Raw genomic sequence first — 21,132 nt, 5'->3', positions numbered from 1 at the left:
AATCGTAGGTTAAGGGGTTAAATAGCCAGGCCCGAGTTATACTCGGGCTTAGGACAAAGAGTGTTAAAAACGTAATAAGTTATAAAAATGTAATTCCGATGTCACGCAGTAAGTTTTACTGTAATCGGAAGACAATAATAATAATAATAATAATCTAAGTAACATTGTCACATAATTTGCGACTATTTTCAAGTACCAAGTAACGCTCATAAAAATAATATGAATAACGCTCAATAACGCTCATAAAAAATGCGTAGTTAGAAACGTAAGCAGCTGGTGAAAAATGTTTAATGACTATTGATTTAATGAATGATATTGAAACTTCACAACTGATTAAATACTGCGTTATATTTGCCAAGGTACTGGATGATTTATGCACCTGTGAAGTCAACATGCTTCAGGATGTCATTTAAAACTGGTTAGCATTCGTAGCGTTACGTCGCTATTAATTGCACGCATCGTACCCGGAAAGTCCAGTACGTTACGTACGTAACATGTACACAATGAATAATGTCACGGATTAATTCGTAACGTTGGTATCCTCGAAGGGTCTCGACGTCAAAGGGTCGACGTCAGATACTATATCATTCGCTCAATTGAATCTTCTCACTTTCTCGGTTGCTTCTTCTGCCCGCTAAAGAGTTAATAGAGTCAAGATGATCTTGAAATAATTCGCACAGATTCGCGCACGTCTGTTTAACATAAATTATTAACAACTCTAATGCGACACGATAAGTGAATTAGGATTAATCGTCTTCTCGTTAGTATAAGATGTTTTTATTTAACAAAGCATTCGCACATACTAATGCGGCACATAGATGGATGCATTCATTATGTACATTAGACTAGACGTATGTAGCGTGTATTGTGTGTATCGATAACTGTAATAAATTAATGACGCGAATGATGTTATGACAATTCAAAAACAATACAACTAAGTGAAATATGGGCGTCGTGTGCTTATGATTAACGCGAATTCGGAAGAACGCTTCTTCATGAGGTTTAACTTAATGCCATTTTAATATTCATTGTTACTCTAATTATTATATGATCTATATTCATCATTTGTATGAAGACGAAATTTGGCTTCATTGCCGGTGCGGCGGAGGACAAACGCATTCGCCATCCAAGTGATCTTTAATCCATCCGATGTAATTTGTTAATTTACTATATATGCCTGGAAAATTTGGCCTGGAGCAGCCTCGTCCCCATGAAATGATTCCTAAACATATACGTTGCGTTTACTAGCAATAATTATAATCTATGTTGTTACAGATAAGATTAATCAAAGTGCAAATCTTCGAGTTAATTATATAGAGGATATTCTCTGATAGATAGATAGATATCTGTGATATTTAAAATAAAGAAAGAAGGAAAACAGGAAAAAGGAAAACACAAGGAAGGAAAATATTGGTCAATTAATATCGTAACATGCGAATATAAGTAACAGAACCGAACTCATCGTTCAGATTTCATTTCTAACATTAACGGTGAATTATTTTATATGCACATATAATTACCTATTAATTCGAGGTGGGCGTTACTTCCTTTAACGTGAAGTGGACCGCCGCTGTCACCCTACACAATAAAAAATATTTTGTACTTGTGTTAAGATTGGTTCATGTTAAAATTTTTATTTAATTAGAAAAAAAAATTATTAACATATTCGTATGTTAATTTAATATATTGTGTTAATGTTATCTCAATATTTTATGTCGATATTCAACATATATGTTATCAAACATATGTAAGCGTTAAAATATTGCTTCCCGTATTTATCAATTTTTAGATGATTTACGAAGAAGTAATTAATCTGCGCTGCATTGAATGTTTGTATTATATGACCTATGCGTGATGTTATGCGTTATTCCTAGAATGCGTTACTCGGTGGAATTTCGAAGTCGCGTGACTGCATGTATATTATGTTTTCCCATGCTCGCGGGCAACTTCATGCAACTTCATACGAAGATTAAAACTTTGTACTTATAGATTACACACATTTCCGTTGAAACTTACGAAACAAGCGTCTCCGCGCTCTCCTTCTAAGTAGCCGGCGCAAAACATATTTTCTGTGATGCGATTTTTGCCGTATCCAGCCTGATCGCATTCCTCTTGCGACAAAATCGGTAGATTGACTTTTCGCAATTCGTCACTAACCGGTTTCGTTTCACCTGTTCTACCCCATCCAACCACCGTGGCTATAGCGCCGGTGTAATCAATGGCTTCTGTAATCATTTTATTATTTTCAATGAGCATTTTTCTGATAGATTATTTTTAATCGATGAATTGCGGATTGAAGCGTGGTGAAATTTCCTACCCGAGGATGTGTGGCAGGCAAAATTTTAGTTTGAAAACGAACGCAGAATCGAGTCACTTAATGTTCCTGATACAATATAGCTGTACAGCTGCAATATAACTTACTGTCTTCGGGTAGACAAGCCGTTCGAACGATACCGTCCACCGGCACGGGGTAATCCATCTCTATGATTGCGATGTCATTGTTGAATGTGTAAGCGTGGAAGTTCTCGTGGATTGTCGCGGATTTGATACGTCGCACAATAGCGTTGCTACTTATCGATGGACGGTCGCTGTCCGCCAAAACGAGTCTGATGGTTTTAATGTCGAACCTGGAAATCATTTTAATGGTGACGTCGTAATGCCATCTGTTTCGTCGTAACAAAGCAAAGGCGAAATATCCGGAAATTTATTTTCCGATTATCCGATTATCCGCGATGCTGGCCGTTCGGCACGTACCCTTCTAAGCAGTGGGCCGCTGTAAGAACGTGCTTGCGTGATATTACGCTGCCAGCGCAGTAAAACATTCCTTTCTTCGTCATACTGACCAACCAGGGGTACTCGTAGATGCTCGTCACGTTGCCGCCGACGATCCTCGTTTTTCTGCCAACCCCGCAAACTGCAATGCATCGACATATTCGCATGTATCACGATCTAGACCAGAGATTCTCAAGTATGTGTCACCGATTTTCGATGACCGATTTTCGCCAAACATTTTTAAATGTTAAATTACACTTCATTATTTCGAATTATTTCACGGTCTAAAAAGTTCCGAGATTGATTTTTTCCCGAACGAACAAGTAGTGATATCTCTCGGATACATGCGGGAACTTTTAATATTAACACTCGACTACTCGTAAAATTTGTTTACACGTCATCAGTCGTCACAGGTAGTACATTTTGAATGGTGAATTTTTTATAAGATTATTATGCTCGTAATGGGACAACGTGCTGCTCTTAAATTTTAAAATTCAAAAAATGCCGATCGAGACCTATAATTTGATGAAACAGGCGTACGGTGAAGACTAGCGTCTACGTGTTTGAATGGTATGACGCAGGAGCTCGGCTCATCATGCTTTGACACAAATGTTTTGACGCAGATGGCTTGATCATGAATGTTTTTTTCCCGGCACTATAGTCACTATAGTCATAATTTATATCGTATTTGAAAAACACGCTTATCCTGATAGGGTTTGAACTCGGAATTTTTAAGTCTGCTACCATATAAACTGCGCTAAATAAGACATATAGTTAAATACATACGATATGTATATATATTTTTATTATAAGACGCGTAACAGCGATTTTCAATGAACCGTTTACTAGTCAAAATCAGTATTAGGCAAAAGAGCTAAATGAAAGAGTTTCCACTGAAAATTAGTGGATACTCACTGATTATCGATAGAATACTATTTCATTGATTCAATTATTGATATTTTCACTGATTCGACTTAAGAAAGTCGGTCTCGAAGGGCTTTCTCCGCGAATCATACACTGACGAAATGAGATTCCGTGCAGATTGATCCGCGCTATCGCGTGTTAGAGATTGTGGTATTCTTATTTGAAATGATATAGACGGAAAACCCGGTTGCTTAGTCATCGCTTTGCTTCTCGCAACTGGCTTCATAATATCATTATGCTTTCTACTCCACCACTCGTGATATTTGTACTCAATTATAGCGATATGCATATGTGTAAACATACATACAGCAATGTTTTTGAAATGTCCAAGTAGTTATGATCATGATAGCTATCGAAGATCAATATTGGAACACGCATGTGTATCTTGGCGTGCAGGCACGAAAAATTTTGCGATAAGTTAAGTGATTAGTTAAGCAGGTGTCGATTAGATGATACAATCTTTCAAACACGTTTGCTCACCACAGTCGTTACAGACGTCTGGTCTTGAGGAGGACGTAGGTGAGGAATCGAAATCAACGTAAGAAACCTCGTCTATCGCCGGACGATTGTCGACCTCGGCATTTGTGATATTGTAGTGCACCTGAGCATTCGAAGCAGGAATATTCCTTATGTTGTTGCGTAGTATCTAGAAAAAAATTGTTCGATGTAATATAGAGGAGAAAAAGAGAAAAAAATTTGCTCTCAATACGCAAAGCTAATTAGTATTAATGAGTAAATAGATTTTACACGGGTATGATTCATGAGATATGAAGATGCGATATGCTAATTGACTGAATTCGATATATAGTACAGATATTCAAACAAGGTTAGAGATAATTCCACTTTAAAGTGGGTATGATAAAGAGTGATTACGAGGAACGATCGAACAAATTCTTAGTTTCTTTATGTACTCGTTAATCCGTACATACACTAATAATAATTACTAATTAATAATTACTACTACGTTTCGTACTCACTCGTGCTATTTGCATTTTGTTAAATTAATAGTCACGTAAGTGCGTTCGAGAAAAGTGTTTCAAAGAAAAATTCAATTGTATATATTTCAATCTATTTAATTTTGTCGTATCTTCACCTTTATCTTTATTTTAATATTTTAGCAAAAATTACCACAAAATTTTTTAATGCTGAACCATACCGGAATTACGACTGAAGTTACGTTGTGCGTTGTAATTTTTAATGATATGCGTTGAAATTTTTAATGATGTATATCATATGTGCATACCACTAAAGATTACAAGACACGTAATAATTTCAATAGAAATTCACATATAATTCAGCATTATAAACTTGGGTATTAATTTCTACTATAATGTTTCCTCCGTGTATCGAAACTTGGCTTAGGTGCGAAAATCTCGATCGACATTTCACTTCTGTCGACTCGATACTGTCACTATTACGATACCCGACGTCCGAAGCGCGGATAAAAGAAGAAAACGCCGTGGCGCGGTCATTACCGCTATTATCCTCTCGCGAACGTGGGCACACGTAATAATGATCATTTAACTCACCACGCGTGGCAGCGCATAGGCGCAACTGCTCAGGCATAGAAAGAGCGCGAGCACGCATCTCATCGTCGTTGCGTAGCCGTCCATGCCTCGTGAGTGCGGTTTCCGGTAATCCACGCTCGGTAATCCAGTTGGTATATTCGTAGCCGCGAGATTCGGGCCGGTGCGCGCGCCTACGCCCGTGGCGTGAAAAGTCTAAAGGTATCCCGGCCCGTTTTGCCGTTTTATAGTAAATTATAACTAATGAAGGAGCCCAGCTCGGTGGGGATCGTCAACCTTGAGTGGTGCGTTTGCATTGGCAGATGTTGCATGTGACAGCCTTTAAATCACCCGTTCGTTCGGTCGGTGTACGCGCCCGTTGTCTCACCTGCACATAGCCACGCCGCCGGCACAATGAGAGGTGTAACGCGCGCGCACACATACGTACGTACGACGATGTATGGCGCAATCGACCACCACGAACGTTCCAATGTCAACCCGGTCCACACCTCCTCTCCCGCGGCGATCCTTCCTTTCAGGGATCCACCGAGACTGGATCAATGTCAATTTCGTCAGCGACGAGCGCGAAAGTTACCGCGCGGCCGCTCCGGTTCATTGTCGCGATGCACGACGGCGGCGGCGGCGACGGTGTTGTTGATGATGATGAGAATGGTGATAATGATGATGATGATGGGACATCGACGCCGATAACTCGTACGCGCGGCTAATGGCGAAGGGATTTCACTTGTTGTGCCTCGCGCAAGCTGTCGTCCCACGAATTTCTCATCTCCATCGGTGAATTTCGCGCTGCGAAATCGTACTTTCATCGAGCAGCCCTTCCCGAAGAAAGTGATTCGTGGCGTGAGCTTTTTGCGCGCGAGCCCAGATTGCGGCATGGGTACGATAATGAGCTCGGCGACCGCGTATTGCTCGAAGCAAATTCATCTAACGCGACGTTAAAGTCGATTGAAATTGATTGGACTTACCGTTCGACCCTGTACGCGAATCGACGCCACACCGGCTTTTCGTCAGTCAGTAATATATGGGGAAAGTATTATAGTAAAAATTTTGTAATGCCGGACTATACCGGAATTTTGTGATCATTTTTACTACAATATTTTCTCCGTGCGCTTTAAATGAGTAGTTTGCAGCTCTCTGTTTTAATAATTTTGTGTTTATTAATTATTTTATAAATTATTTCATCGTTGTTTTTATTAAATACGTCAACGATAAATTTTCAGGTAAATTTATTATACAGTAAATTTGATCCATATATTCGTTAGAGGATAACACAGTTTCGCAGAGATTGAATAATGTCGAGGTGGAAGATCTTGGAAAGAGAGTCGGGGGGAGAAAAATTGTCAATTTCAATATATGTCAACCAATGAATGTTTTATTAGGATCTTCTCAGAAATTCTTGATGCTTGACGGTACATCGGATGTCGTTGCGGTTTCCATCGAGCCGACGTGGCTGCAGCTTAACTTTACTATCAAATTTGTTGAGTTAGAACGAATCCACGACGGCAAAAAAAATGTATACCGTTTCCTTGGGCCATTTGCTCACTACAGTTGTAAAGACACGATGAGTCGGCGAGTAATAAAGCCTTCGATTTATCAAGGTTTGCCGATGGCATCGTAGCGAGAAAACACGTTGTTGAAAAGGGCTCGGGCGGAGCACGTGTGAAACGACGCGAGCGACGCGCAATAAGGCGGTCAATTAAAAATGTCGCAATTTCTCCTGCATATAAATCCGAATTGGTTCCGCGTCATTTAGCATTTGCGCACGCTCGTTCATCAGCACGAGAGAAACATCGTTTCACTTTTTTCAACAGCGACTTATTAACTCACCGGTAATTTCGCTTTCACCGCAAATTATGTGACCCGCTTGTAATCTTCATTCGGCGTGAAAATTGCGGTTCTTCCAGGCGGGCCACGGCAAAAGGCATTGTTTTTCTTTCTCCCCTTTCTCTCTCTCTCTTTCTTTTTCTTGACGCCTACTACAAAAGTTGCGAACGAGACGAAGCGTTCGAATTTAACTTTTCGATCGCGTCTCACGTCCCGTTGCTGTACGGAAAAAATGCTGTTGAATCAATAAAATTTCCAACAATAATAATAACAATAAAATTGGAGTATCATAATAACAATAAATCTTCGTGATTCAATGACAAATATTAAAACTACGTTATGTATTGTTTCAATAATTAAAATATTAATTTTAATGATATCGCAATTGAATCAAGGCATTTACTCCAATTATGCATGTTGTTGAAAATTCTACTGATTGAATATTTTTTTTTGAATTTATAGAAAAATCTATAACAGCCCAACACAGTTGGTGCGAATAATATTACACGGGAGGATAATGTATTTGATTCTTTTTCTGTGTGCGGATTCTGGATAGTTAGGGGCATTTTTCGCTAATTCGTCTTATTTCGTTAATTACGCGGCAACAGATATAATATGGTAAGTTATATAAACAATATCGTGAGAAAAACACGTAACCGTTTTATGATGGCCGTTTCTTGTAAAAATTAGGATAAAAAGGGCTAAATATAGACGGGAATATAATTGGATTACTTGATGGTAGAGGGCCACGATGTTAGGGATGTTACGACACAGACAATGTTTTAGCCACAGACGTTAATTAAATTTGTCGCGCGCGTGCCTCTGGTTAAAATATATATTTCGCTGTACTCACCTTTCCTTCCGTGTCTCGTCCTCTCGTTTCGTGAACCGGCCAGACGTATAATTACCAAACGTCTTCTGGTCTTGAATGTGTTTCAAGAACTTTTCGCACTTCTCTCTCATCGTCGCGACCTTACGTTACTTCCTAGGGTTTTACGTGTCATTGTATTAGCCGTGATAACGAACTCGCGGAGAGAGATTACATCGCGGATATGATCTGACCCTGAAGACATGCGCAAAATAAAGCAAGGCTTCTGATAAAGCTAGACACACATCGGCGACACAATAAGGCGATGCGCGTCTCGCCCGCATGAGGGTCTCGTGACCTATATACCTTGACCCACTGTCACAGGTTACAGCTGGTATACAATCTCTCGCCTTGCCGCAATCTTATCTCGCTTGCTTAGCAATAATCGAAGCCACGATAAGTCGGGCCAGAGAAAAAGAGCGAGGAAGAAAGAGGGAGAAAATGTGTAAAAATAATAACGACGAAGAGGAGGACGAAGAGCCGTCCGAAATGTGCCCACATGTGTCGTCCCTTTTGTGAGAAATTTCGTGAATGTCTATGTAACGTGACACGCTTACGCAACGTGTCACCGAAGATTTGAGCTGCTTCTTTGCGTTTTAAGGCAAGTCGAATGTGCGAAATCATCGTGGGAATCGTTAAACTCTCTCGAACACATCGGAGATTCAAAAGTGAGATGTATAATACATGCCGTTCAATATTCATGTGCCGGCATGTAAGCCTTATACATGTACGAAAAGTATTAGTTTCTTTTCGCTTAGTAGTATGTAATGTAACTTTATCGGAGACGTGATTGGCGCAATCGTATCCCTCGACTAAATCTCGACCTTCTCGATGATCTGTCTATTAAGTCTATTGAACACATTCGTGCTAACTTGACATTTACTTTTTTGTGTGTGCTCGAGAACAACAGATATCCTATAATAGAGGGGAAACGCGCATTTTTTTAATTCTCGGGAACATCAATAAAGAAGTTTTAAAGAGATATGATTTTAGCGATGATTCTTACGAAGGTACGTCTTAGAGGGAAAGAGATACGTATATGCACTGAGAAAAAAATTTTTTCATATTATAGAAATCTATTTTTTTGAAATCTATTTTTTTAATGCATTTTTCGATTAAAATAAATCTCTGCATCCTCTAAAAAAATATTGTTGTAATATTAAATAAATGATGAGTTAAATGGAATAATGTGTGACATATTTTTTGTTTGTGCAACTATTTCCATATGAGCTTTTCGCGAGTGGCACTTCTAACGCATTGCTTTTAACTGGGACGTTCGCTTTTGCCCTTTTTTTATAACGGGAAGAGAAATCACGGGGGAAAGAGGAAGGAGGGATTGTCCGAGCAGGACGCACCATCTTCGGCGAACTGGTAGTAGGTTTATTGGACCTCTCGTATGCTCACAACGCGGTTTATTCGCGATAAAATTTGCATACCGCTAGCCTAAATTTTCACTCCTGCCACCCGTCCGTCCGCTATTCCGTATAAATAAAGACACCGTGACACAGAATCGACTTGTGCGAAAGTGTATGTTGCCGCGGCAGGAAGTGCTGTGGATCAGTTCGAATTAATACTTCCCTCGGCGAAACAGAGAAACGCGGCGGTGTGTTTTCAGTGTTGTATCCTTGCAACGTGTGTCATGTTGATTCGATTTACGTTGTTATTAGCCTTCACCGCGCTTGCGAGACCGGCCGTTATTGACAATAAGGTATACCGTTACTATTTCGTTAACATGCATTTAATAAAAAACTGTTTTTACGCGCGTGCCTAAAATTATGGATGCATTTTTCGAGATCAGCCTCAGCAACGCGAGAACGCGATATATACTCGGTTTAACATAGATACCTCGAACGTAAGTAAAAGAGAAATGTCTTGAATAACAATTGCAGTCGAATTCAACGTCACGCGCGGAGGAGCAGATCTCGAACAGCGCGAATAAAACCGCATCGGCCGAGGATGACAAAGGACTGTTAGAGTGGTTGTATGACGTTGTGGGACCAAAGCCACCAACTGTCGTTCAACCGTCGCAACCAGTAGATCCAGCAACGTGTCCGAAATGCAGTAAGTTTGACATTTGTTACTTTCCTATATTTGCACGTACATTACACATTTAATAGCAAAACATGATCATTGATGACAGAACACTATAAACTCCAAATATTTATCGGTTACTATTTTCTTAAGTACTAGCGACATTATTAAGCCATAATTACAAGAAAGAAAAATTAATATAATTTCAAGACTCATATTTTTATGTATATATAAGTAAAAATATATTATCTTCTTAGAAGATTTTTAGTCTTGATTGAATTGCATTTGTATAGAGATGTATTACTTGCACTCAATTCAAGAATAAAAATTTTCTAAGAATATTATAATATTCTTACTTATATATGAGAATATTTATTATTGATTTAAACTATTTTATTTCTGTGTGAACATCGCGAAAAAAACATTAATTTCGGCTGAACATTATCAGAGGAAAGGAACATATAATTGGAGGTACGAAGTAATAAGATATTAATCCATTATTTACAGCCTGCGGTTTGGTAAACAAACAGAATCGTATTGTTGGAGGAGTCGAGACCCAAGTCAATCATTATCCTTGGATGGCCCTGATGTTATATAGGGGACAGTTTTATTGCGGTGCTTCGGTCATAAACTCGATATATCTGCTAACTGCTGCCCACTGCGTCAACAGGTGATTGTCGGCTTCACGGCGTCTTCGAACATGCGAAATAAACCTCTAAGAGCAATATACGATCGAAAATTCCCCTTCTTCACAGATTCAATCCGAGTCACATGGTTATTCGACTATTAGAACATGACAGGAATTCGACCACTGAGAGCGAAATACAGGAATACAAAGTGGAGGATACGATCAAGCATAGCGGTTACTCCACTCTGAACTACAACAATGATATTGCGCTCATTAAGCTAAAAGATCCAATCAAATTCCAGGGTACGATGCGACCTGTCTGTCTGCCGGAAGCAGGTTAGTTCAAACAGCGATGATTTTATGAAAATTAATTAATACTTTACAGAAATATTTTACGGTTTTTAGCTCATGAAAACTGTTAGTTTAAGTAGTGAAAGCGTATGTAACATATTATATATTGAATTATTTTTAGAATAGTAACCACGAATGAATTACGTATCAATCGTTTACTTTCAGGGAAAACCTTCGCCGGTTCGAAAGGAATCGTGACCGGATGGGGCGCGATCATGGAATCCGGGTCGGTTTCGCAGACCTTGCAGGAAGTGATCGTTCCTATTATCTCGAATGCCGAGTGCCGTTCTATGAATTATCCGTCGCGCAGGATCACGGATAATATGCTGTGCGCCGGCTACAAGGAGGGCGGCAAAGATTCCTGCCAGGTGGGCGGCGAGAGTCACGCTGGATTGTAAATTACTAGGATTGTAAATATTCGCGTGGAACGAATGATGACGTGGATTTTCACGTTGCAGGGAGACAGCGGCGGTCCATTACACGTGGAGGAAAACGGCGTTCACCAGATAGTCGGTGAGTCCAAATTGCGCATATTATCTAATTTGCGCGACACATACGCGCGGAGCTCGCAAAGTTGTCGGATGTAAGAGCACACTCGCGCGCAAGCCGACGCTTCGTTCGCGAGGCGAGCTAAACGAGAGGGTTTACGGAGAAAAATTCTTCAATTTTCCAGGAGTGGTATCTTGGGGTGAAGGGTGTGCGCAGGCTGGTTACCCCGGGGTTTATAGCAGAACGAATCGATACCTGACGTGGATCAAGCGCAACACGGAGGACGCTTGTTACTGTTGATAATAATATTACGTTGATTTATAGACTGACGTATTTATTTTATTTTACTTTAATTAATTACACGGGTCACAATGATTTTTGTCGAATTAACTAGCACATCTAATCGACAATGATGGAGATCGCGCCGCATCGCTCGATCGAAAAATGTACATCGCGAGATGTTGATTATTTAAGACACGTTATTTATTCGTCTTTACAATATTTTGCACGATCTTGTACGCGTGTATGTAACACAATGCGCGCTCTTTGCTTTTATCATATACCTGGCGTACACGAATATTACACGCAGACGGTGATACTTTAAACTTAAGGCACGCACTTTGCTCCCTCTCCGTTGTCCAGTCGAGGTTCCCGATATAGAATGTACACAGAGGAGGAAAGTCGTGAGACTTTCTCTACTCATTTCAATCGGACGACGTGGAATTTCGGTGAAAACTTACGTACATTTCGACCATTGCATTAACGCTGTTTGCATTACACGGTGAACAGATGACAAAATAAAATATATTTTTTTGTTATTGATGTGGGTCGATCGATTTGAGGTCGATTTAAATGTGATTTAAATGTGATTGTATAAATATAAATAAATATTTTTCAACATCTTTTTTTCCTCCTGAAATTTAAGCGATTTTGTCCATTACATGATCAAGACTTGAATATATTCGGTAGTAGTTATTTATTATATACTAATCGAATTTTGACGCTATTTTGAGAATCTTTTCAATAAAATATACACTGTTGTTTTTGTGGAAATTGTTTTACGCGAATTTTATTTTATTCAATTTTTAATTTTATTCAAGTCCTATGTGTGAGTCTTATATATCAGTGACTAGAAGACCTTCGACTAGCGCGTCTTCGTCATTGGACGAGCCGATCTCTTCTTTCGCTTCATCATTTATCGCACACTGCAACCAGTACGTTTCCATGTCCCCTTTTCCCTTTGTGTGATAAATCATAAACAACGTTATCGTACGTAATACAGAATACCGGCAATTAGTGTGTGAACATTTTTATAATACAAACCTTGACCCACACAACGCCACGTGATTCTGTATGATAACGACCTTCAGGTAACAGCGCTTTGGTGCTGGAAGAAATGTGGACCTTTCCTGGCTACATCATGAAATTCAATAAATCAGTTATGAAGACAAATTCTCTGTACAATTTGACGCATGCTAGTCGTTAATTTTAAAAGACTATCTTGATTTAAACGTATGAGACTATATATCGCGCAAATGTGAAGTTTGTGTTTTTTATTATATACAGAAAAAAATAAAAATCGAGTCGACAAATCTCTAGACTTAAAAAATCATGGATAGTGTACATTGGTATATGTGTGTGTGTGGCGCTACGTGTTACGTAAAAGTGAAAAAACTCGGTTACCAGACTAGTGGTTTGCATTCTGGAAGCCGTGTTAACGGTATCACCGAAGAAACAGTATCTCGGCACCTTGATGCCGACCACGCCGGCGACCGCTGGCCCGGAATGAATTCCTGTAGCGTCGCAAAATTCTGTTATTTCACGGCTGGGTTTACACGATCGACAATCACGGTTCTCCGGGAGAAAAAATAAAGTTTTCCGCGCGCGTCGAGAGACGAACGAAGAGGGAATTCTCGAGAGTCACGAGCGGAAACTTTATTCGAAAGTTGAACGACCACGGCTACTCGGTTACCTATACGGATCCGGATGTCGAGCCCGGAGGGTAATTTGAGGGACCGAACGTGCTCGATAAGCTGCAGAGAAACATCGGCAATGTTCTGCGCATGATTTTCATTTCTGTCTGGCGCGCCACCGGCTGCCATGTACACGCGACCCACAGTCTCCACCTGTTACGACAGATTCGTCGTGATCCGTAAATGCAATGTACAACATATACTTGCACAGGTGCACGCTAGGGATGTTCCGATCTAAGAATGTTCGTATCGATGTTTTGAAATATCGACACACGTTCATTCAACGTTCGATATTTTGACTTTCAATATCGTAGCGCGCATAAAGATACATCAATGAATTCGGCCCACTTTCAAACCAAAGCACAATTTGTATACCGTTATCGATATCCAAATAAAATATCGATACTTTATGCTCCTCCGTACATCCCTAGTGCATGCACTTGTGAACGTGATCGTCGCTGTGTCATGCAATAATCGTATTTTATGGAAAAAGATTGTGGGTTGGGCTATCTCGGTGGCCACGAGTGCGGCGAAACGTTTTATCATTTGTTTGCTTGGGACGAGACTCTGTTCGAGGATCGCATATCATAAAGTGAATCGGGAAACGCCTCGCGATTTCAGCGGGAAATATGTAATTTATCGGTCTTACCTTGTACACGTTGAACTGATCCATCAGCGTGTCGAAGCAGGAGAAAACCGCGTTCATGGACGACACAATGTCCATCGCTCCTTCGATGGTCGAGTAGTCGAAGTCGCATAATTCACAGAAGAGAACCGTGATCGAATCGAACGACTGCGAATAATTGCGTTCCTCAATACCAGATTGCCAATTACGGGGAAGTGACGGAGGATTTTTCGAGTCTGTTTGCGTACCTCGCAAGTACTTAACGGACTGGCCCCGGCTCGCAGTCGATCCGCCACGGTTTGCGGGATCATGGAGTATAATAGCTCGTCGCTCTTGTTTTTCCAACGGTCCAACAACGCGTAACTGTCTTCCAGCTCTGTCGATCTCTGCTCGGCCCTCTCGAACATCATTTCCAACCTTCGAACAAACGGCGCAAATTGCGTGCACGAAAACCGAAAAATCGCGAGTAAACTGCATTTTCGACGAAGGTGCAAAAATTTGCTAAATTTTCTGTAGACGTAAACATGATATACACAATGATATACACAAAAATCGCAAATGAAATTCCCAATAATAAACAGCGCGGCCAAGTATGCGAGGAATATTTTTACTTGTGTCAATTTGAGATTAAGAATCTAAGTTTGCGTGAAATCTAAATTTTAGATGAAATGATTCCTGGCGATTCGAGGAATCTCAACGAGTCATACCTTCCGCAATGTTGCCATCCTGCCAGCACTAGTTCTTTACTCATACCATGAGGATTCAGATCGTTCAAATATAGACCCATGTTGAGAAGTTCGTCCAAACTGTTGATCCTGTTGGATGAAGGGGATCGTGAATATCACGAACCTGTTGCAAATATAATTAAAACAGGTACTGAGACTTACAGAGGGCTGCAGAGGAATATAATCGCCTTGATGTCCTCGATATATCTCATTTGGCCTTTCAACAGGATACTTCGTGCACCTTGACTACCACGCCTGTCTAAACCGCTGCTGGTGCTCGGTGCATCGGCCGATTTTATTGCGGTGTGATGATCGTTCGCTCGGATGAGTTCTAATTCGAATATCACTGAATGCAAATACATCACCTGAAAGCGTAAAGATAAAAATATGTTCGTCGTATTTATTTTCCATATTTATGGATATGCAAATAATATGTGTTCTAAGTCGCAAAATCGTAAGAGGAAAAAATGACATCCCAGGTAACGTTGTTTCGGCGAGAAACATTACTTACGTTGCCCCACGTAAAGGAAATTCCTTTGGGTCTTCTCAATTTAAAGATTTCCGTGACGTGCTTGTTTAAGATGGACGCGGTACCACCCCAAGCTTGAAGTAGTTTATCACCCGCTCCGAGAATTTGCATTTCCTTACTCATCACTACGCCAAATGGAAAAAGACGCAGGAAAAATGTGCAGGAAATAGGTGGCAGTTCGCGACCCAGCGGAGTTTTCATTCGGTTGTTTTTTGCGATCTAACGATTTCCAATAATGTTACGCACAGATTGCAGCGATCAAAGTTGAATGTTAAATGAATAAAATTCATTATTATGAATTTTCAGATAAAGCATTAAAATCAGCTGTGCAACTGTTGCCTCGCCTTTTGGTTGCTTCATTTCACTCAGTGTACTCAATTATTTTCTTTCTTTATATTAGCTTAGACATCCAATAAATTAAAATTAAATTGAATTAAATTAAATCATCAAGGTCATCGTAGTCGTGATCAATGGAAAGTTCGACGTAAAAATAAATCATCGAGATTTTCCGTTAAATTTTCTGGTTAGAAATAACAAGGAGATTTAAGTTCGAGTGAAATTCACTACTTACGTATTGACGGTTGTCGAAATCAATGCGGAATTTAACCATCACGTTTCGAGATCCTGGAATATTATTCGAGCTTTCTAGCACTCTAATATCCAGCTCTGTATCATACAGGTCCTTCGCTATTTGAAATAATTGTCCTACGAAAGAGCAAAGTCAACGATATTTTATAAGAGGAGGTTTATTCATTTTTCATTATCGGATCTATTATCGGTTTCATTATTGGATTAAATTTCATGATACAATCTCGTTTTCACCAGTGGAATGTTCTCAAAAATATGTTTCCGCAAATCATGCGACGGGATAAAAGTCAGAAAAAAAGTCAATTCTTACCCATGAGGTAATGGGTAAAACCTTGTCGAGTACTTCTATAAACTAGAACGACTCCCTGTGGATCCACGTGTGTGGTGTACATGGAAGGACTTTTCATCTTCGGATAAGTGAATCTCATTTGCATGTGAATGTTGTCAACGCTTTGCAGAAAGTCGCAAAAATAGCGACCAGTTGCTTTTATGGTGCAATCGTACCTAATAAAATAAACCACGCGTGAAATGTAAATTTTACCAGTTTTTACGTAAATCGTATACGCAAGCGCTTTCGAATATACAAGGAATGCACGTGGGTAAACAATTATGATTAAATAATTAGACGATCGTTCAACGATTGTTAAATGCGTATAAAACACACATTTCACGGGCATGACTCAGCATTTTTGCTCTTCAAAACGAACTAATGTTGAAATTACATATCGATTTTTTTGCTGTTTCAATCCCCCATGCTCATAAAGCACGAGTAATTGAAAGCAGAGAGCTGACGCGTTCAGATTTCGGGAACGAAATCTGAACTTCTGCTCAATCATTTAGCTCGACGAGATATAACGATTTTAGCGATATAAATGTATAACCATAATTTTTGAAAACCCCGAAACTACATTTTTAACGACAGGAAGATCTTATTTCGTACATGTCATAAAATAATTATTTGCATAAAAAATTTAAAAAAATTGATCCGAAGTAGCCGCTAGATTCTTATTCGATAAAAGTAAGCGATAATAAATAGTATATTATTTATAATTTCTCAACGATATGAATAAAAGAACAGTTTGTTTAGCAGGTTGACCGTCGGAAAAATTTTACGATGGCACATTAATTATACATTGCTTGTAATCGATTCAACAGACACGTACATTTAACGATTATGTTTCCGATGGCAGTTAGTGATATTCCAAGAAGTGTACGTAAAATTGATCGTAAAAACCACGAATGTATCTAAAACAAAATTGATGGGACATAGTGGGTGAGAACAATCGATCATCATTGTTGCTTATTTTACTATCCGTAGGGAGTAATATGGTGAATTTTTATTATTAACAATATAAACAGGATGTTTCCGCTGTTTTCTACATTATAGAAAACTCACCCTAAATTACTGAAATATCTAACGAAGCACCTGCCGAAAAATTGCATAACATTATCCATGGAATCGCCAGTGTACGTGGCGAGAGAAGCGGCCAAATTAGTCATCAGTTCGTCCGAGTATGACTGTCTGGTATTAAAAACCATGTGTTTGCAATCAGCTTTCTCCAGAATGTGACACCATATCTCTTCGCCGAATTCTAACTGTAAAAAGATATTTTTAAATCACTACGTCGATATTCTCTCTATCGATTTATTACAGGTGACATATCTCGGAGAGACAGAAAGAGAGAGAAAGGAAATACATTAAAATCTGTCATGTTAGAAACGATATGGATGTATATGTACAAACTCAATATTTGTCATACAGAAACGTAATTTGAATTTTGCATTTCAACAAAACAAATCAGATAAAACGAAATTCAACGCAAATATGAGAAATATACATTGGATATAAAATATTACATGTTACAGGAAAACGTTCATGCAATATCTTGATTACGTGCCGGACAATAAGTTTCATAGGGGTCTATTATAAATCGATACGGATAATCGAGCCATTCACTGGTCTCTGTAGGCCAGTAAATGCTTCTTTTGCTCTCTAAGAGAAGAGACCACGGAACAGAATATGTGCCCTTTAATAAGGAAAGCTCTTAAGAACTATATCGCAAATGAACACGCAAATGTGCAGAAGTGTTCGGACGAACGATTATAGTTGTATATGTTAGTTGTTCAGAAATTCGTTCTTTTTTTTATAAAAATATACGTTTGAAGGTTTAATCGGTATCCGACAGATTATCGTTAAACTGACCTTTGTAAAAGTTTTCACGAAAAGCATACGCAATAAGCGAAATTGATAAAAACTACCAACTTGTTAATTTATGTAAATATGTGCATAGATTATAACATGTTAAAATCGGCAAATATTCTTATATTATGCGACTATCAACATGGAGCGTAATATATTAAAGGAAGAGGGAGAGAAAGAGAAAGAGAGATAGAAGAGGAAGCGAGAAAAATATAAGCAAGACATTATCAAAACAAATCAGTAATCGTCCTTACGTGCTGATCGAATGATGCTATTTTTAAAACCGCGTACAATTAAGGTATCGAGTTAAGAGGAAGTCTTTAAATTTTCATACATATTCAAGCACCTCGTTTATTACATATCTACGAAGCGTTTCCTTCGACGAGTACGTGACACACGTTACAAGTGCCTGGATTAATATGAGACAACGCAAGAATGTAACGAAACAAAGAACCATTCTTAAGATTTTTCAAATTCTTCTGACAATATTACTGATGTTATTAGAATAATTGAAATAACTCAACGTTACATAAACGCAATAAGATGACATATTTTGTAATCTCAATGTATTCAATAACTTCGTTCAATAACTTGAACAAACTAAAGTGGAAACGTGTAACGAGTTTAATTCATTGCACGTCTGTCATTTTCATGTGAAATTTATTTCCTGAATCAAAGTGTATTGTAAATTGAATACATATATTAGAGGATGAATGTCAAATTAATATTACACAGTTATGTTGTATCTATTAAAACCTTATTGCGCGCAACTGTCGCGAAGTCCAATATTTGTATCCTTTCCTAAATTACACTTCTGCGAGAGTAAAGGCGACAGAACCCTCTATTTGATCAGCAATTGGTTGTGTTTGCGTTAGAAGTGCCAAGTAACGATCCGGTATCATATGTTAAGACTGGCATCGAAATTAAGATTGTAGATTTTGATTATAATCTATATAATGGAATCTTCCCCGTTACTTTCGATAATGACTTCATCCAAGTTATTAATTAATGCTCGATCTCTCATCTGTGTGTAATCGCAGATGTATATGCAATTATCGGGAAAGAGCCAATAAATTGTGCTGTCTACCTTAGCGTTATCGTGGGAAATTGAACACGCTGTGGATCGACGAGTTTAATTTTGCCCGTTATCTCTACCGAAAGACAGTCCGGGATGTAAATTACAGTTGGAAGTTTAAGATAAACCTATTCGCCGTGTTAATTCCACTTGGCAATTGAATGCCCCTTTCGATACGTACGATTCATTGAAGTGGGTACTAACGAACGTGCAATTAATTTTGAATCTCGCGAAATTCGCTGTCGCGTTACAAATATTTCACCTGTAACATTTGCGGCCCGAACTTGCGCAACGAACGTTTCTCCGCTCATGACGAACGCTTTTTCTCGTCGTTAGACGCTTTTTTCTTAAAAAATCATCAGCTACCCGTCGGCGAAAAAGGGAGCTCAAATGGATTTTATTAAAATCAGCGCCGCCAGAAGATAAATGTCCTGTGGCCCAAAAAAGAATAGATCGTATTTCGCTCGCGTTAACGCGTGGGACGACTCCGGGGAAGACTTCTAAGCTCAACATTGTTAACAAAGGAAAGAGAAGAGGGAGAAAGAGAAAACTGCACGAACTATCAAATAAAAGAAACAGGCGCCTCGGATATTTCTGAATGCAATTGTACAAGTTGTCGCGTTCACGTGCTTTCATCAGCGCAGCATCCGCAACGCAAACTCCTAGGATCGAATATATATATATATATATTTCTAGCAACAGCTGCGCCGCTATTATCCTGTGAAACTTGTGTGAGCCGTGTTATACATAATAAGAATTAGGTAGGAAAAAGTACACTAACTCGTATCGCAACAACTTTTCCAATCTCCTCTTTGGCTATTTTAATTTCTTATTATGGAGAATATTTATAATATCTCGTCGGGGAAAAATATATATTTACTACATATTTAACAATTTCACGAATTATTTTTGAAGTTTCAACAATTTTTTTGTGTATTTGTACACCGATATTCTATATTATTAGTCTGCTTTCTTAGAGTAACGTCGGATGGTGTACGATGTCAATGAAAATGATCGATTGACACAATTGATGTCTCTTAATCTACAAATCGCTGAAACGTCAATCGACTTTCCTTCGAAAACATCATTCAATTACATTAATTACAAAACATAATCTTCGCGGTTATTATTTATCGTCGAAGAAAATGTACAAAATTCAAGCAGAGCTTTGTGTACCACGAATGCAGAGAATAATTACTTACCGAATAGTGAAGCGAAAGAAGGAGAAAGAAAGTGTCAATTCGAAAAAAAAACAAATTATCCCTCGTGTGCACATCGTGTAAGCGAGATGCGTGTCCCAAGTTAACCGAATACACATTGCCGTATTTTCAATTTGTTCACACTTTACCAACCTGCACGAAGTATTGCACACTTTCCAGCAGCATCCCGTACATCTTGATCAACGCGTTCGCGTATTTTGTTCCACTTATCTAAGGATCCGTTAATTAGATCACGGAAGCACCCCGCCGGCTGTCTTATGAGAAGATCCCCCTCGCAATTTCACAGCAAAACGGAAAACCCTCCGCATCAACCCGTCTCACGAAGCCCGCCCCAGCGCTATCGCGACGCTCGGAAGACAAGTGTCCCGCGTCATCGGGGTAGACGCCTGGTACCCGGTGTCATTTGAACGTTAGACCTCCCCCGGCGCACAGCGAAGAGAGGGAAGTCAAGTTCGCTGAATGGCGCGGAAGATCGAGTTTCGACTGTGGCCGGTGGGTTACTCAACCTAGCAAGGATGGGTCGGCAAGATCTACGTGGTGCGTGCGCAGACTTCATCGCTGTTCCGGAGGCTTTCGCACCTGAATGCTCCCGGCGATATAAACGCTTCCGGGGGAAATTTGTATAATTTGATCGGGGAAGTTTCAGCATAAAGAAAAGAACGAGGATAGGGAGACAGAATCGAGAGTTGTTTTAAAACGGTTTTTCCCTTTTCAAGTTCCTCTAGTCCTTCCTCTTTCTCCTGCCGGTAAAAATACACGATGGCATCTTGAAGACGGAAGAGTG

The 21,132-nt window shown here is 39.3% G+C and overlaps 2 protein-coding genes across 2 annotated transcripts; one reads left to right on the top strand and one right to left on the bottom strand.

The window, feature by feature from the left end:
• Positions 1 to 902: 902 nt before the first annotated feature.
• LOC106740568 (soluble guanylate cyclase 89Db-like) lies at positions 903 to 20,522 on the bottom strand. The gene is made up of 18 exons (XM_014611746.1): positions 20,481 to 20,522; positions 17,250 to 17,449; positions 16,164 to 16,357; positions 15,837 to 15,970; positions 15,248 to 15,484; positions 14,899 to 15,101; positions 14,719 to 14,826; positions 14,260 to 14,428; positions 14,036 to 14,179; positions 13,386 to 13,539; positions 13,097 to 13,206; positions 12,737 to 12,826; positions 4,177 to 4,342; positions 2,755 to 2,914; positions 2,422 to 2,627; positions 2,017 to 2,225; positions 1,521 to 1,578; positions 903 to 1,222 (listed from the first exon to the last, which is right to left on the bottom strand). Exons 1-18 carry the CDS (start codon positions 20,520 to 20,522, stop codon positions 1,089 to 1,091), a joined length of 2,718 nt encoding a protein of 905 aa, XP_014467232.1. The 3' UTR covers positions 903 to 1,088.
• LOC106740573 (trypsin-1-like) lies at positions 9,554 to 11,713 on the top strand. The gene is made up of 7 exons (XM_014611750.1): positions 9,554 to 9,622; positions 9,804 to 9,975; positions 10,453 to 10,615; positions 10,701 to 10,909; positions 11,090 to 11,292; positions 11,383 to 11,437; positions 11,598 to 11,713. Exons 1-7 carry the CDS (start codon positions 9,554 to 9,556, stop codon positions 11,711 to 11,713), a joined length of 987 nt encoding a protein of 328 aa, XP_014467236.1.
• Positions 20,523 to 21,132: the final 610 nt, after the last annotated feature.

The sequence above is a fragment of the Dinoponera quadriceps genome, unplaced genomic scaffold, assembly GCF_001313825.1.
Source record: "Dinoponera quadriceps isolate SergipeBrazil2010 unplaced genomic scaffold, ASM131382v1 scaffold520, whole genome shotgun sequence".
In the NCBI taxonomy this organism is placed as follows: domain Eukaryota; kingdom Metazoa; phylum Arthropoda; class Insecta; order Hymenoptera; family Formicidae; genus Dinoponera; species Dinoponera quadriceps.
This window is presented reverse-complemented; position numbering and strand designations above follow the sequence as displayed.

Coding starts and splice junctions, on each gene's coding strand:
- LOC106740573 (XM_014611750.1), top strand. CDS start 9,554: ATGTTGATTCGATTTACGTTGTTATTAGCCTTCACCGCGCTTGCGAGA. Junction 10,616..10,700: donor GCTGCCCACTGCGTCAACAG/GTGATTGTCGGC, acceptor CCTTCTTCACAG/ATTCAATCCGAGTCACATGG. Junction 11,438..11,597: donor CGGCGTTCACCAGATAGTCG/GTGAGTCCAAAT, acceptor TCAATTTTCCAG/GAGTGGTATCTTGGGGTGAA.
- LOC106740568 (XM_014611746.1), bottom strand. CDS start 20,522: ATGTACGGGATGCTGCTGGAAAGTGTGCAATACTTCGTGCAG. Junction 14,827..14,898: donor ATATTCCTCTGCAGCCCTCT/GTAAGTCTCAGT, acceptor TTCATCCAACAG/GATCAACAGTTTGGACGAAC. Junction 2,628..2,754: donor GCGGCCCACTGCTTAGAAGG/GTACGTGCCGAA, acceptor AATGATTTCCAG/GTTCGACATTAAAACCATCA.